The sequence below is a fragment of the Onthophagus taurus genome, chromosome 5 (genome assembly GCF_036711975.1).
Source record: "Onthophagus taurus isolate NC chromosome 5, IU_Otau_3.0, whole genome shotgun sequence".
Taxonomy (NCBI): Eukaryota; Metazoa; Arthropoda; class Insecta; order Coleoptera; family Scarabaeidae; genus Onthophagus; species Onthophagus taurus.
Window position 1 is genome coordinate 2,222,703 of NC_091970.1, and position 16,058 is coordinate 2,238,760.

The following is a 16,058-nucleotide window of genomic DNA, read 5'->3' on the forward strand; positions in this document are numbered from 1 at the left end:
AATGTTATGCGCAATTTTTCGGAACCACTCGTTTATAAACAAATTTCCCACACACCTCTTCTTTCCAGTGTGTAATTGGGTGGCATATCCAGATATACTACCATTTCGTTGACATTTACAGTTGAGACAAATTGAAATTTTTTTGAAAATCATTAGGAGCTTTTGGGAAATTGTAGTTCTGTGCCTCACCCATAACACCATTCGGTATAAATCCCACAGTCCAACCTTAGCTAGTATTAAAATTTTTTTACTCCCTCCTTTCGTTTTCTTGAGAGAACTAGAAAACTGCCTCGACAATTTCATGAAATCATCTCTTCTTTGGCCCGGTAAATTTTTTGCACTATGCCTCACAGTCTCCAATTACTCTCATTAACAGCAAAAATTGTACCAGCTTTTCGATTTCCTTAACGCTAACTTAATAACAACTCTTTAAACTTTGCTGTATAGAAGAACCTTTTAGATTTTTGCTACTTTTTTTAATAATTACGCTATTATATGTATAATTATTAATAATTAAGCACACAGCACGTTCGAGCTACTACGAGGGCAGCATATGAACGGAATTCGTACTAGGCAATACTATTTTTTTTTTTTAATTATATTTATTTTCCAAATTTTTCTGGCTTGGTAAATTTGAAGTCTAGTCTAAAAAAAAGTCGTCGTAAGCAAGGTTTCTTTAGATGCATCAGCGTCAGTCAACAGAAAAAATATATATTTGGGTCGTTCTCATGAAACGTTAAAATGTGGAGCGAAAATATATTTTAATTTCAAAGTTAACTAGAAATTATGAAAAAATTACTGTGTGAAGTGGAAGGTGTCTAATCATTAGCTGGTAGTTTAACGTGCTAAATTTTTTGTTTTTGTGGGTTTTTCAAAATTTCGAATCCATTCTAATGATTATCTTAAGGTAATTATATAAAATGCTTATTTGATTTAAAAAAATAGTTTATTAATAACAAAGTTTTATTTTAAATTTCATTTTTATAACAACATTTATTTATTAATTACAAAGTTTGTTTATTAGAAGATTTTTTAGCAATTTTTAACTGACAACATACTTATATTAGTATACGTATTCCCATGTATGTACACATTCTGTACCAAATTCACAATGGAAACAACTGAGTTTATTTAGAAAAATTTGCTTCCTTTTTCTGGACCATGTTATTTGATGAGTTTGCATCAGTCCTTTAGCACTCTTTATAGTTTTAGGAAGCTCTTTGTCAACTTTTTCAATATCGTCTACATCAATTACATCAATGTGGATTTTCAACATAGCTTGCTGTAATTTGCACACAAAAACTTCAAAATTATTAATGTCACAGTTACAAGAAACTAATCTATCTGCACAACGTTTAATTGTAGCGCCAATTCCGTCTAGTGCTCCCTTTCCGTGCCCTGCTTCGGAAAAATTCCAAGATATGTAATTGATTTCGGGATACATTTTTGGCAATAATCCTTGAATAAAATATAACATTTTCCTATTTCTATACTGAGTGCTGGGACTGTCAGAGAGAAAATGTAAGGTTGTTATTTTTCTTTCATACTTTGTTACATAGTGATTTATAATTGGTGTTAAATGTGCTACTATCGCAGATGAGTCATGACGAAGGGATGATGATATAGTGCAAAAACCTTGTTTTTCTTTGGTGTAGTACACAACTCCTGTATGTAACGTAATTTGCTCGCGTGATGCACCAAAGTGCACAGCTTATGCTTCTTCGGGATACTTATAACAATAATTTTCAGAAAAGTCAATGTGCAACAAGAGTTCATGTTCTTGTAAATTTCGTTTAAGTTCGTTTATTTCATTAAATTGATGTAGTATATTTAGACTATGATTTATGAATTTTGGAAGCAATATATTTAATTTGGTAATTATTTCATGTGGTTTTGCGTGCATCTTTTGCTTTAATGTACGTTGGACTAAAATCGTTTTTTTAGTTTTCTCGCTAACACGTTCTTCTTTTTTTGTTGTCCACTGTTGATAAGGATATGACATATTCCACTTCTCAGGATGAACGTTAAATAGTAATTTATTTGTATTGCAACTTTGACAGATACGATTTAAGCATGTTTCCTTTCTGATGTCACAGCACATTGTACAAAGAACATTTTGTGTAGACGATTCTTTTAGGATATTTACCCTCCATAGTGCTTGTATTAGTAGATTCATATTTTCATGTAGAACACATAAACATGTATTTCTTTCAGCTAGTTTTTGGGGAACTACCCAAAATGGTCGCAGTTTACAGAAAGTGGAATAGGAAATAGAAATGTCATGTTGTTTCTTAAATTGTTTGTGTAGTGTCTTCATAGTTGCATTTAAATAACGTTTTTGTTTTTTTCGTAAGTTTCTTGTGATAGTATCTTTCTTTCCTGGAGCTAATCTTGAATTTTCATCAGCGATAAAAAATTTTCCTACAAGTTTTCTCAATTCTGGAATTTTTTGTCTATTCTTGCGGTTGTAACACAATATATCGTCTGAGTGTAATTGTTTTTTCCACAATGAATAGGGTAAAAAACTTCTTGCAAATTTAAGTAGTCTGTATTTTTTCAGCATCTTTCCTTTGATAACTTTAGCGAATGCTTGTTTTCTTTTACAATCCGTCAAAGCTTGAAAATTATTTGTTAACTCTTGTTTTATAACCTCCCCAAATAAAAGATGTTTTTTCACTTCTTGTGGAACATTTTTTACACCCTTGAGAAGCTTATTTACGTTAGAATTTGGCGTATCCTTTTCTGTTTTCGATTTATTTTTCAATCTATAATACTTTTTCTTATACATGTCTAACTGCCGTTTCAAGTTACTGTTTTCTTTTCTGACTTTTCCTAATGTTCTGTAGCATTTCGCACGGTTCCTCAACATTACCTTTCTGCCCTGAGTTTTTTGCCTACTTAGAGCATTCCTGTTTTCCTTAGTTATAGTTGTGCCTAATTTCGTAGATATTGAATTATTATTAAATGAGCAGGACGAACCATTTCCATTATTTTCAACATTTATGTTAATTGCTTCTACCTGAGAATTATCTTCATCTAGTTCATCTGATGTGCCTGTATCTGAACTGGTAGGTGGCGTATTTTTTCGTAAGTTTTTCAAAGCTTGTCTTTTTTCTCTGTATCGCTTAGAATTTTCTTTCCATTTCTTTCTCTGAACACGTTTTTCACGATTTGATAAATCTTTTATAGACTTAACTATTCCCTTTTTCTTTGCATTCTTGTATAATTCATGCTTTTTTATCTGTTCGATTTCTTTTCTTTCAGGATTGTTTTTTATTTTTTCACGCCTTCTCTTTTCACACTCACGCTTTTTCTTTCGAATTTCTTCGCTTGAATTTTTTTTTGTTCTGGCCATGTTCCTTATTAACAAAAATAAAATATAAATCATTAGATTGGATTTTTATCATTAGTATGGATGAAACTTTGTTAAAAACAATAAAAATAAAATCCACGCTAATGATATTTTAATTTAAAATATTTTTTAATTCGTAAACTAATTAAGCTTTTTTGAATGAAATATACTTGAATGTACCGCACAATTTGCTTCACGATTTCATCTTATAATGTCTTAGTTCCTTGTACACCTAAAGATTTTATCAAACCCACTCTAATGTTACTGCATTGATGTACTTACCTGTCTAGCAACACAACTTCACCCTTTAATTATCACTGAACAACTGTCAAAATCAATATGTCAACATAAAATAAAAGTCAAACGGCATGAAATTAAAATGTAATTTGTGCCTACTAGAAAAAACAAAATATTTTCTGTATATTAGATGTTCAATTCTTTCCACTCTAATGATGGAAGAAATCAGGGACAGAAGTTCAAAGTCATTTTATTGAAAATTTGAAAATATGAAATTAATACTACAATACCTGTACAGGGTGTCCCAATTTCGATGTCCGCATAGGCTATCTCCGAAACTAAAAGAGATAGAAAAAAAGTAGCTTACTTGTCATGATCTCGTTTTTCGAGAAAATGTTAATGCCGAAAACTCCGAACAGCTATCGTCTTTTGTTTACGCCCTATCGGCAAAAACTGAAAATTTTGCGAAAACGACATTCACAAATATCTCACTTATTATCAAAGATGGAGTATTATAAATAAAACATTATATGGGCTACTTTTTACGAAGAATTCAGTGGCGTAGGTAGAATTTTTTTCCTATCTTTTATTTTCGAGATTTTAGACGTAACTTTATTTTTTTAAATGGAAACCATAGTTGGCTATGACTTAAAATAATTTGTTATTTTCTTCTGATAACAAATATATATAGTTTGTAGGGTATATTTCTTATGGTTATTGAATAATTAACAAAAATTCATTTTGTTCTGTCTAAAACTAATGTATGTATTTAAAAGTTAATGTTGCTATGGTGATAACCATACATACTATGATGGAACATAATGTATCAAATAATTGCCAAAGTTTGTATTTAAAAATTCGATATCAACTCTGGCATTATGTGCTGGCATTATGCACCAGCGTGTTAAGTGTCAAAGTATAACAAAACTGAATAAAACTTTACAATGAATTTCGAAAATTATGAAAAATGTAACATGATGGAATGCTATATGTTATCAGATAAGAATGCGACGTTAGCCGCGGAATTTTATTTCACAAGATATCGAGAAAGGAGACAACCGCACGTACGAACCTTCAGCCGGTCAGCAGAAAATTTAATAGATATTTGGTCCTTCCCCAAACCACATACAAAAACATACCAAAATGACCTGCAAGAGAAATTGCAACAAGACGTCTGACCCAAAAGACGCTGCTCCCGAATATGAAAGAAAAATAAGTATAAACCATACAAAGCGGTGCTAACTCATTATTTACGTGCCGGAGATCTCAATCGAAGATTAGAATTTTGTAGATGATATTTAAAAAAATTAAATAATCTGCGGTTTGTTCAAAATGTAATCTGGACCGATGAAGTCTCTGAGTGTTCAAAGAAGATTGGGGTTCAATGTATGGTGTGCCCTTTTAGATAATAGAGTTTTGGCATATAGTATCTACCATAAAAACTTAAACTCAGGGAAATACCTCAATATATTAAGGCAGCACATTGAGCCTTTAGTCGACCATTTGCCACTAAATATGTCTCAAATGATATATTTTCAATATAACGGAGCACCAGCACATAATGCCAGAGTTGTTAGTGAATTTTTAAATACTACTACAAACTCAAGGACAATAAAATCTAACAGGACTGCTACATCCATTGTTGTGACAGCCTACCCGCAAACTACGTCACACCATTTTCCACGCCCAGCTGTTGTTATGGTCTATGCGTTTGCTGTGTGTTTTTAGAGGTTATATCCTAGACGTATTCATATTAGTTTTGAAGTTTTATGTTTTTAGAGGTATTAATGTCTATCATATAACCTCTAAAAACATAGACAGTTATCTACCAGGCGTGGCAAATAGTGTGACGTAGAGTGCAGGCAACCAACCCGTAGTCGACTACAAAAATACAATGGATGTAGCAGTCCTGTTAGATTCTACTGTCCTTGCTACAAACTTTGCCAATAATTGGAAACAATGCTCTCCCTCATGGTATGGTTATCACCATAACAACATTAAGTTTTAAATACATACAATAATTTTAGAAAGAACAAAAAAAATTGATACATTATATTCCATCATAGTATGTATGGTTATCACCATAGCAACGTTAACTTTTAAATACATACATTAGATTTAGATGGAACAAAATGAATTTTTGTTAATTATTCAATAACTATAAGAAATATACCCCACAAACTATATATATTTGTTATCAGAAGAAAATAACAAATTATTTTAAGTCATAGCCAACTATGGTTTCCATTTAAAAAAATAAAGTTACGTCTAAAATCTCGAAAATAAAAGATGGGAAAAAAATTCTACCTACGCCACTGAATTCTTCGTAAAAAGTTGCCCATATAATGTTTTATTTATAATACTCCATCTTTGATAATAAGTGAGATATTTGCGAATGTCGTTTTCGCAAAATTTTCAGTTTTTGCCGATAGGGCGAAAACAAAAGACGATAGCTGTTCGGAGTTTTCGGCATTAACATTTTCTCGAAAAACGAGATCATGACATGTAAGCTACTTTTTTTCTATCTCTTAGTTTCGGAGATAGCCTATGCGGACATCGAAATTGGGACACCCTGTACATATGCTTAAGCTATGCATGTGTAATTATAAGATATTTACAAAATTTTTACTAGGGAACACAATAAGTGTTTTATTATAAAGTAACGTTAGGGACATCCACTCTAATGATATTTTACAAGTAAAACTTCATTTTTCTTTTCTAAAATTTTAATATTAAATAAAAAATCAAATGGACTTAATAGTCATTGGTGTGTAGTAAATTGTGACAATTCTGTTTTTATGATAATATCTTTTATTTAATTTATATTGATCAATGACAATAAAATTTAACGTTTTGTGAGAATTACCCATTTATGGTTAACAACAAGCATCGCATCGTTTTGGTGTTGTCGAATTGCTCAAAGAAAGATGCGGATTACATTCGCAAACTAAATTTTTTTACCACTATGCATTTTTAAAATCGGGGTGCGGATTAGATTCGAGTGCGGATAAGATTCGAGAAAATACGGTATTTAGCATCCTTAATTTTCTATCTTCCATTCTTTAAAGTATTTCGTTTTATCTAAAATCCCTTTAAATGTGTCCAATCCATTTCTTTCTTGTGTTATAAATTATATTTTGGATACATAAAAATAAAAAATATGTAACGGTGATAATATGATGTTAAGTTTTTAATAGGATTATATTAAATTAATTAATTAATTTTAAAAGGAAATTTAAAAGGAATTAAAAGTTAGGATGAATTTTGAAAAATCATTTTATTTTTCACATTATTCTTATATGGCAGTGCACAGAGCATATACAATTTTTTTTGTAGTACAACGTGACATACACCTATTTAATAATAATAATAAATATTTGTATAATAAATTTTTTTTAATTTTTTCATTTTATTTAACTTTTATATTTGTTTATTTTTTTTTCATTTAATTTAAATTTCCTCCAAGTACATCATTAAAACGTTTTTATAGTCTTGTTTATTTGAGCGTCTGTTTATTATTATTGTTTATTTATAATTTACAAATCTAGCTAGTATTATCACCGTTAATTTCCCTATCTACATCCTTTCGTACTTTTTTTTTCATTTTTAATTTAATCATTATTTTATTTAAATCGCGTTTTAAATCTGTCTCGTTATATATTCTCAAATTATACAAACGATCTACTTAATCTCATTTAATAATTCATTTTATAAAACCGCCTCTTTATAAATATCGTCTGTTTTATTTATTAAATATAACGTTTTACTTGTTAAATCTCTCCAAGGGGGGCAAACTGGTTAAAGCATGACATATGTATCTATTACATTTTTTTTTTGTTTTTTGGACACTTCTTTTCATCATAGAAGACAACAACAGTTACTATACACATTTACCATCGACTCTAAATATACTTTTTTTTTAATTCTTACTTTATTCTGTTATACAGACACTTACGAAGCGTTCTAACCAACTTTTAACCATCTATCAATCGAATATTCCAACGCAGCTAACCATCTTTGAAATAGATTTCAATAAAAAGTTCAAATTTATTGTACTTTTAACTCACCTTTTACGATCCATATCAGATTCCGTATGGAAATAATAATGTTTTTGCGTCGCCTCAGCAGGAATCATCTCAAAAGCGTGCTTTTTACTCCCACTGGCGCTTTGTTGTACCTTATATCCATGCAAACAAGCTACCCCTAATAATTAAAACGATTATAGATTTGCAAGCAATAAAGGATTAACCAAAAATTACCGAAAGCACTCTTTGAATTCGCATCTTGATAAAAATACAAACAAGCATCCTTCAACACGCAATATCTCCGACTCCAAGACTTCCACTGCGTGCCCAATTTCACCAAATACCCAAAACAATCCGGTTTGGGAATCGAATTCGGAGGCAACGTTAAATTCCTTCGAGCCTGCTCCAACCAAGTATCACAAATCACACTTTCCTCGGCTGATTGAGACAACAATTCGCTCCATCTTCGTGCCGATTGTTCCGTATCAGCCGCTAAATGCAACGTTGGTGCTCCCGGGCGTGATATGCTTAATCTATAAGGTTTCATTTCATCCTCCACCGGTTTTATTTCGTAGTTTTGGAGCATAATTGCCCCAACAGGTTGTTTATCCTTAAAAACAATTATTAATCATACTTAATGATAATAATATAAATGACTTACAACGTCGGTTTTATAAAAATAAAGACAATTATCTTTTTTTAAAGCAAAAAATCTTCTTATCCACTTATTAGTGGGAATTCCGCTGGCGAATCCGCCCAATTTCCATAAGTAACCGCTGTAAATGGAAGTTCCGTGCGAATCTTGCGCGGTCGGGCTTAAAACTCCGCATGTTCTGGCTACCTAAAGAAATAATATTAAATTATTTTAAACTTTATGTGATGAAATAATTACCTCTAAAGTTAACGTATCGCTTCCGGCGTGGGCTATTTTAACGACTTCCGAGTGACTTTTATCCAAAACGCTTATTCCATTTACGGATAGAACGATATCTCCTACTTCTAATCCGGAACTTTCAGCCGGCGTATCTAATTCTATTGCTGAAACCACTACCGGTTTTGAACCGTGAATTCTAAAACCAAATTCTCCAGATTGGCGACGAACAATCACTGTTTTATCACTTTCTGAAATCAATACAAAAATGATTAAATAATAATTAATAATTCACTTGTTCTCAGCAGAAAATTTCATACAAAAGCGATTTTCGAAGATTTTCTCAATAAAAAATATATAAAAATATATATATAAAAATTTGGTTGAGGTTATGTTCTTAATTATTGATCAAATCAAAAATTTTTATTAACAATATTTGTTTAGAATTACTTCAGGAACAGTGTTTGTTAATACAATTTTTTGCTAACTTGAAATTTTAATTTCCCACTGAATAGTATGCTATCAAAATTATCTCGATAATTATTGTTTTTATTAAAAAATGTTTTAAATAAAATTGGTTTCAATTTCGATTTTGAATCAATTATCTTAATAACAAAATTTTACATCTCTATTAATTAAGCGTCTAAATGTAATTATGTATAAAAATGGAAAAATTATTATTTTGAGGTTATCTCCTTAATTATTGATTAAATCAAAAATTTTTATTAACAATATTTGTTAAGAATTGCTTCAGGAACAGTGTTTGTTAAAACAATTTTTTCTAACTTGAAATTTTAATTTCCCACTGAATAGTATGCTACAAAAATTAATATTTTTGAGGTTACCTATATCCTTACTGTTGATTTAATCAAAAAATGTTGTTAACAAAATTTGTTTAGAATTACTTCAGGAACAGTGTTTGTTAATACAATTTTTTGCTAACTTGAAATTTTAATTTCCCTCTGAATAGTATGCTATCAAAATTAATTATCTCGATAATTATTGTTTTTATCAAAAAATGTTTTAAATAAAATTTGTTTCAATTTCGATTTTGAATCAATTATCTTAATAACAAAATTTTATGTCACTATTAATTAAGCGTCTAAATGTAATTATGTATAAAAATGGAAAAATTATTATTTTGAGGTTATCTCCTTAATTATTGATTAAATCAAAAATTTTTTTAACAATATTTGTTAAGAATTGCTTCAGGAACAGTGTTTGTTAATACAATTTTTTGCTAAATGGAAAATTTAATTTCCCACTGAATAGTATGCTACAAAAATTAATATTTTTGAGGTTATATCCTTATTGTTGATTTAATCAAAAAATGTTGTTAACAAAATTCGTTTAGAATTACTTCAGGAACAGTGGTTGTTAATACAATTTTTTGCTAACTTGAAATTTTAATTTCCCTCTCAATAGTATGCTATCAAAATTAATTATCTCGATAATTATTGCTTTTATCAAAAAATGTTTTAAATAAAATTTGTTTCAATTTCGATTTTGAATCAATTATCTTAATAACAAAATTTTACATCTCTATTAATTAAGCGTCTAAATGTAATTATGTATACAAATGGAAAAATTATTATTTTGAGGTTATCTCCTTAATTATCGATTAAATCAAAAATTTTTATTAACAATATTTATTAAGAATTGCTTCAGGAACAGTGTTTGTTAAAATAATTTTTTGCTAACTTGAAATTTTAATTTCCCACTGAATAGTATGGCACAAAAATTAATATTTTTGAGGTTATATCCTTATTGTTGATTTAATCAAAAAATGTTGTTAACAAAATTTGTTTAGAATTACTTCAGGAACAGTGTTTGTTAATACAACTTTTTGCTAACTTGAAATTTTAATTTCCCACTGAATAGTATGCTACAAAAATTAATATTTTTGAGGTTATATCCTTATTGTTGATTTAATCAAAAAATGTTGTTAACAAAATTCGTTTAGAATTACTTCAGGAACAGTGTTTGTTAATACAATTTTTTGCTAACTTGAAATTTTAATTTCCCTCTGAATAGTATGCTATCAAAATTAATTATCTCGATAATTATTGTTTTTATCAAAAAATGTTTTAAATAAAATTTGTTTCAATTTCGATTTTGAATCAATTATCTTAATAACAAAATTTTACATCTCTATTAATTAAGCGTCTAAATGTAATTATGTATAAAAATGGAAAAATTATTATTTTGAGGTTATCTCCTTAATTATTGATTAAATCAAAAATTTTTATTAACAATATTTGTTAAGAATTGCTTCAGGAACAGTGTTTGTTAATACAATTTTTTGCTAACTTGAAATTTTAATTTCCCACTGAATAGTATGCTACAAAAATTAATATTTTTGAGGTTATATCCTTATTGTTGATTTAATCAAAAAATGTTGTTAACAAAATTCGTTTAGAATTACTTCAGGAACAGTGTTTGTTAATACAATTTTTTGCTAACTTGAAATTTTAATTTCCCTCTGAATAGTATGCTATCAAAATTAATTATCTCGATAATTATTGTTTTTATCAAAAAATGTTTTAAACAAAATTTGTTTCAATTTCGATTTTGAATCAATTATCTTAATAACAAAATTTTACATCTCTATTAATTAAGCCTCTAAATGTAATTATGTATAAAAATGGAAAAATTATTATTTTGAGGTTATCTCCTTAATTATTGATTAAATCAAAAATTTTTATTAACAATATTTGTTAAGAATTGCTTCAGGAATAGTGTTTGTTAATACAATTTTTTGCTAACTTGAAATTTTAATTTCCCACTGAATAGTATGCTATAAAAATTAATATTTTTGAGGTTATATCCTTATTGTTGATTTAATCAAAAAATGTTGTTAACAAAATTTGTTTAGATTTACTTCAGGAACAGTGTTTGTTAATAGAATTTTTTGCTAACTTGAAATTTTAATTTCCCTCTGAATAGTATGCTATCAAAATTAATTATCTCGATAATTATTGTTTTTATCAAAAAATGTTTTAAATAAAATTTGTTTCAATTTCGATTTTGAATCAATTATCTTAATAACAAAATTTTACATCTCTATTAATTAAGCGTCTAAATGTAATTATGTATAAAAATGGAAAAAATATTATTTTGAGGTTATCTCCTTAATTATTGATTAAATCAAAAATTTTTATTAACAATATTTGTTTAGAATTACTTCAGGAACAGTGTTTGTTAATACAATTTTTTTCTAACTTGAAATTTTAATTTCCCTCTGAATAGTATGCTACAAAAATTAATATTTTTGAGGTTATATCCTTATTGTTGATTTAATCAAAAAATGTTGTTAACAAAATTCGTTTAGAATTACTTCAGGAACAGTGTTTGTTAATACAATTTTTTGCTAACTTGAAATTTTAATTTCCCTCTGAATAGTATGCTATCAAAATTAATTATCTCGATAATTATTGTTTTTATCAAAAAATGTTTTAAACAAAATTTGTTTCAATTTCGATTTTGAATCAATTATCTTAATAACAAAATTTTACATCTCTATTAATTACGCGTCTAAATGTAATTATGTATAAAAATGGAAAAATTATTATTTTGAGGTTATCTCCTTAATTATTGATTAAATCAAAAATTTTTATTAACAATATTTGTTAAGAATTGCTTCAGGAACAGTGTTTGTTAAAACAATTTTTTCTAACTTGAAATTTTAATTTCCCTCTGAATAGTATGCTACAAAAATTAATATTTTTGAGGTTATATCCTTATTGTTGATTTAATCAAAAAATTTTGTTAACAAAATTCGTTTAGAATTACTTCAGGAACAGTGTTTGTTAATACAATTTTTTGCTAACTTGAAATTTTAATTTCCCTCTGAATAGTATGCTATCAAAATTAATTATCTCGATAATTATTGTTTTTATCAAAAAATGTTTTAAACAAAATTTGTTTCAATTTCGATTTTGAATCAATTATCTTAATAACAAAATTTTACATCTCTATTAATTAAGCGTCTAAATGTAATTATGTATAAAAACGGAAAAATTATTATTTTGAGGTTATCTCCTTAATTATTGATTAAATCAAAAATTTTTTTTAACAATATTTGTTAAGAATTGCTTCAGGAACAGTGTTTGTTAATACAATTTTTTGCTAACTTGAAATTTTAATTTCCCACTGAATAGTATGCTATAAAAATTAATATTTTTGAGGTTATATCCTTATTGTTGATTTAATCAAAAAATGTTGTTAACAAAATTCGTTTAGAATTACTTCAGGAACAGTGTTTGTTAATAGAATTTTTTGCTAACTTGAAATTTTAATTTCCCTCTGAATAGTATGCTATCAAAATTAATTATCTCGATAATTATTGCTTTTATCAAAAAATGTTTTAAACAAAATTTGTTTCAATTTCGATTTTGAATCAATTATCTTAATAACAAAATTTTACATCTCTATTAATTAAGCGTCTAAATGTAATTATGTATAAAAATGGAAAAATTATTATTTTGAGGTTATCTCCTTAATTATTGATTAAATCAAAAATTTTTATTAACAATATTTGTTAAGAATTGCTTCAGGAACAGTGTTTGTTAATACAATTTTTTGCTAACTTGAAATTTTAATTTCCCACTGAATAGTATGCTACAAAAATTAATATTTTTGAGGTTATATCCTTATTGTTGATTTAATCAAAAAATGTTGTTAACAAAATTCGTTTAGAATTACTTCAGGAACAGTGTTTGTTAATACAATTTTTTGCTAACATGAAATTTTAATTTCCCTCTGAATAGTATGCTATCAAAATTAATTATCTCGATAATTATTGCTTTTATCAAAAAATGTTTTAAACAAAATTTGTTTCAATTTCGATTTTGAATCAATTATCTTAATAACAAAATTTTACATCTCTATTAATTAAGCGTCTAAATGTAATTATGTATAAAAACGGAAAAATTATTATTTTGAGGTTATCTCCTTAATTATTGATTAAATCAAAAATTTTTTTTAACAATATTTGTTAAGAATTGCTTCAGGAACAGTGTTTGTTAATACAATTTTTTGCTAACTTGAAATTTTAATTTCCCACTGAATAGTATGCTATAAAAATTAATATTTTTGAGGTTATATCCTTATTGTTGATTTAATCAAAAAATGTTGTTAACAAAATTCGTTTAGAATTACTTCAGGAACAGTGTTTGTTAATAGAATTTTTTGCTAACTTGAAATTTTAATTTCCCTCTGAATAGTATGCTATCAAAATTAATTATCTCGATAATTATTGCTTTTATCAAAAAATGTTTTAAACAAAATTTGTTTCAATTTCGATTTTGAATCAATTATCTTAATAACAAAATTTTACATCTCTATTAATTAAGCGTCTAAATGTAATTATGTATAAAAATGGAAAAATTATTATTTTGAGGTTATCTCCTTAATTATTGATTAAATCAAAAATTTTTATTAACAATATTTGTTAAGAATTGCTTCAGGAACAGTGTTTGTTAATACAATTTTTTGCTAACTTGAAATTTTAATTTCCCACTGAATAGTATGCTACAAAAATTAATATTTTTGAGGTTATATCCTTATTGTTGATTTAATCAAAAAATGTTGTTAACAAAATTCGTTTAGAATTACTTCAGGAACAGTGTTTGTTAATACAATTTTTTGCTAACATGAAATTTTAATTTCCCTCTGAATAGTATGCTATCAAAATTAATTATCTCGATAATTATTGCTTTTATCAAAAAATGTTTTAAACAAAATTTGTTTCAATTTCGATTTTGAATCAATTATCTTAATAACAAAATTTTACATCTCTATTAATTAAGCGTCTAAATGTAATTATGTATAAAAACGGAAAAATTATTATTTTGAGGTTATCTCCTTAATTATTGATTAAATCAAAAATTTTTATTAACAATATTTGTTAAGAATTGCTTCAGGAACAGTGTTTGTTAATACAATTTTTTGCTAACTTGAAATTTTAATTTCCCACTGAATAGTATGCTACAAAAATTAATATTTTTGAGGTTATATCCTTATTGTTGATTTAATCAAAAAATGTTGTTAACAAAATTTGTTTAGAATTACTTCAGGAACAGTGTTTGTTAATACAATTTTTTGCTAACTTGAAATTTTAATTTCCCTCTGAATAGTATGCTATCAAAATTAATTATCTCGATAATTATTGTTTTTATCAAAAAATGTTTTAAATAAAATTTGTTTCAATTTCGATTTTGAATCAATTATCTTAATAACAAAATTTTACATCTCTATTAATTAAGCGTCTAAATGTAATTATGTATAAAAATGGAAAAATTATTATTTTGAGGTTATCTCCTTAATTATTGATTAAATCAAAAATTTTTTTTAACAATATTTGTTAAGAATTGCTTCAGGAATAGTGTTTGTTAATACAATTTTTTGCTAACTTGAAATTTTAATTTCCCACTGAATAGTATGCTATAAAAATTAATATTTTTGAGGTTATATCCTTATTGTTGATTTAATCAAAAAATTTTGTTAACAAAATTTGTTTAGAATTACTTCAGGAACAGTGTTTGTTAATAGAATTTTTTGCTAACTTGAAATTTTAATTTCCCTCTGAATAGTATGCTATCAAAATTAATTATCTCGATAATTATTGTTTTTATCAAAAAATGTTTTAAACAAAATTTGTTTCAATTTCGATTTTGAATCAATTATCTTAATAACAAAATTTTACATCTCTATTAATTAAGCCTCTAAATGTAATTATGTATAAAAATGGAAAAATTATTATTTTGAGGTTATCTCCTTAATTATTGATTAAATCAAAAATTTTTATTAACAATATTTGTTAAGAATTGCTTCAGGAACAGTGTTTGTTAATACAATTTTTTGCTAACTTGAAATTTTAATTTCCCACTGAATAGTATGCTACAAAAATTAATATTTTTGAGGTTATATCCTTATTGTTGATTTAATCAAAAAATGTTGTTAACAAAATTTGTTTAGAATTACTTCAGGAACAGTGTTTGTTAATACAATTTTTTGCTAACTTGAAATTTTAATTTCCCTCTGAATAGTACGCTATCAAAATTATCTCGATAATTATTGTTTTTATCAAAAAATGTTTTAAATAAACTTTGTTTCAATTTCGATTTTGAATCAATTATCTTAATAACAAAATTTTACATCTCTATTAATTAAGCGTCTAAATGTAATTATGTATAAAAATGGAAAAATTATTATTTTGAGGTTATCTCCTTAATTATTGATTAAATCAAAAATTTTTATTAACAATATTTGTTAAAAATTGCTTCAGGAACAGTGTTTGTAAAACAATTTTTTGCTAACTTGAAATTTTAATTTCCCACTGAATAGTATGCTACAAAAATTAATATTTTTGAGGTTATATCCTTATTGTTGATTTAATCAAAAAATGTTGTTAACAAAATTCGTTTAGAATTACTTCAGGAACAGTGTTTGTTAATAGAATTTTTTGCTAACTTGAAATTTTAATTTCCCTCTGAATAGTATGCTATCAAAATTAATTATCTCGATAATTATTGTTTTTATCAAAAAATGTTTTAAATAAAATTTGTTTCAA

At 26.6% G+C, this 16,058-nt stretch overlaps 2 protein-coding genes across 2 annotated transcripts in view; both read right to left on the minus strand.

The window, feature by feature from the left end:
- Positions 1-1,711: 1,711 nt before the first annotated feature.
- LOC139429794 (putative autophagy-related protein 11) lies at positions 1,712-3,355 on the minus strand. The gene has a single exon (XM_071195990.1). The coding sequence runs from the start codon at positions 3,353-3,355 to the stop codon at positions 1,712-1,714; it is 1,644 nt and encodes a 547-aa protein (XP_071052091.1).
- A 3,492-nt stretch (positions 3,356-6,847) lies between these two features.
- LOC111421422 (uncharacterized) overlaps positions 6,848-16,058 on the minus strand; it is a 43,468-nt gene continuing 34,257 nt past the window's right edge. Inside the window, exons 16-20 of the mRNA XM_071195992.1 lie at positions 8,507-8,736; positions 8,276-8,455; positions 7,849-8,224; positions 7,657-7,792; positions 6,848-7,604 (exon numbers count right to left, since the gene is read on the minus strand). Of these exons, the coding sequence (XP_071052093.1) occupies positions 7,553-7,604; positions 7,657-7,792; positions 7,849-8,224; positions 8,276-8,455; positions 8,507-8,736 (974 nt within the window). The 3' untranslated portion in view covers positions 6,848-7,552. The remainder of the gene's footprint in view (positions 7,605-7,656; positions 7,793-7,848; positions 8,225-8,275; positions 8,456-8,506; positions 8,737-16,058) is intronic.

What these genes read in the sequence shown, in the direction of transcription:
- LOC139429794 (XM_071195990.1), bottom strand. Translation starts at nt 3,355, where the DNA reads ATGGCCAGAACAAAAAAAAATTCAAGCGAAGAAATTCGAAAGAAAAAG.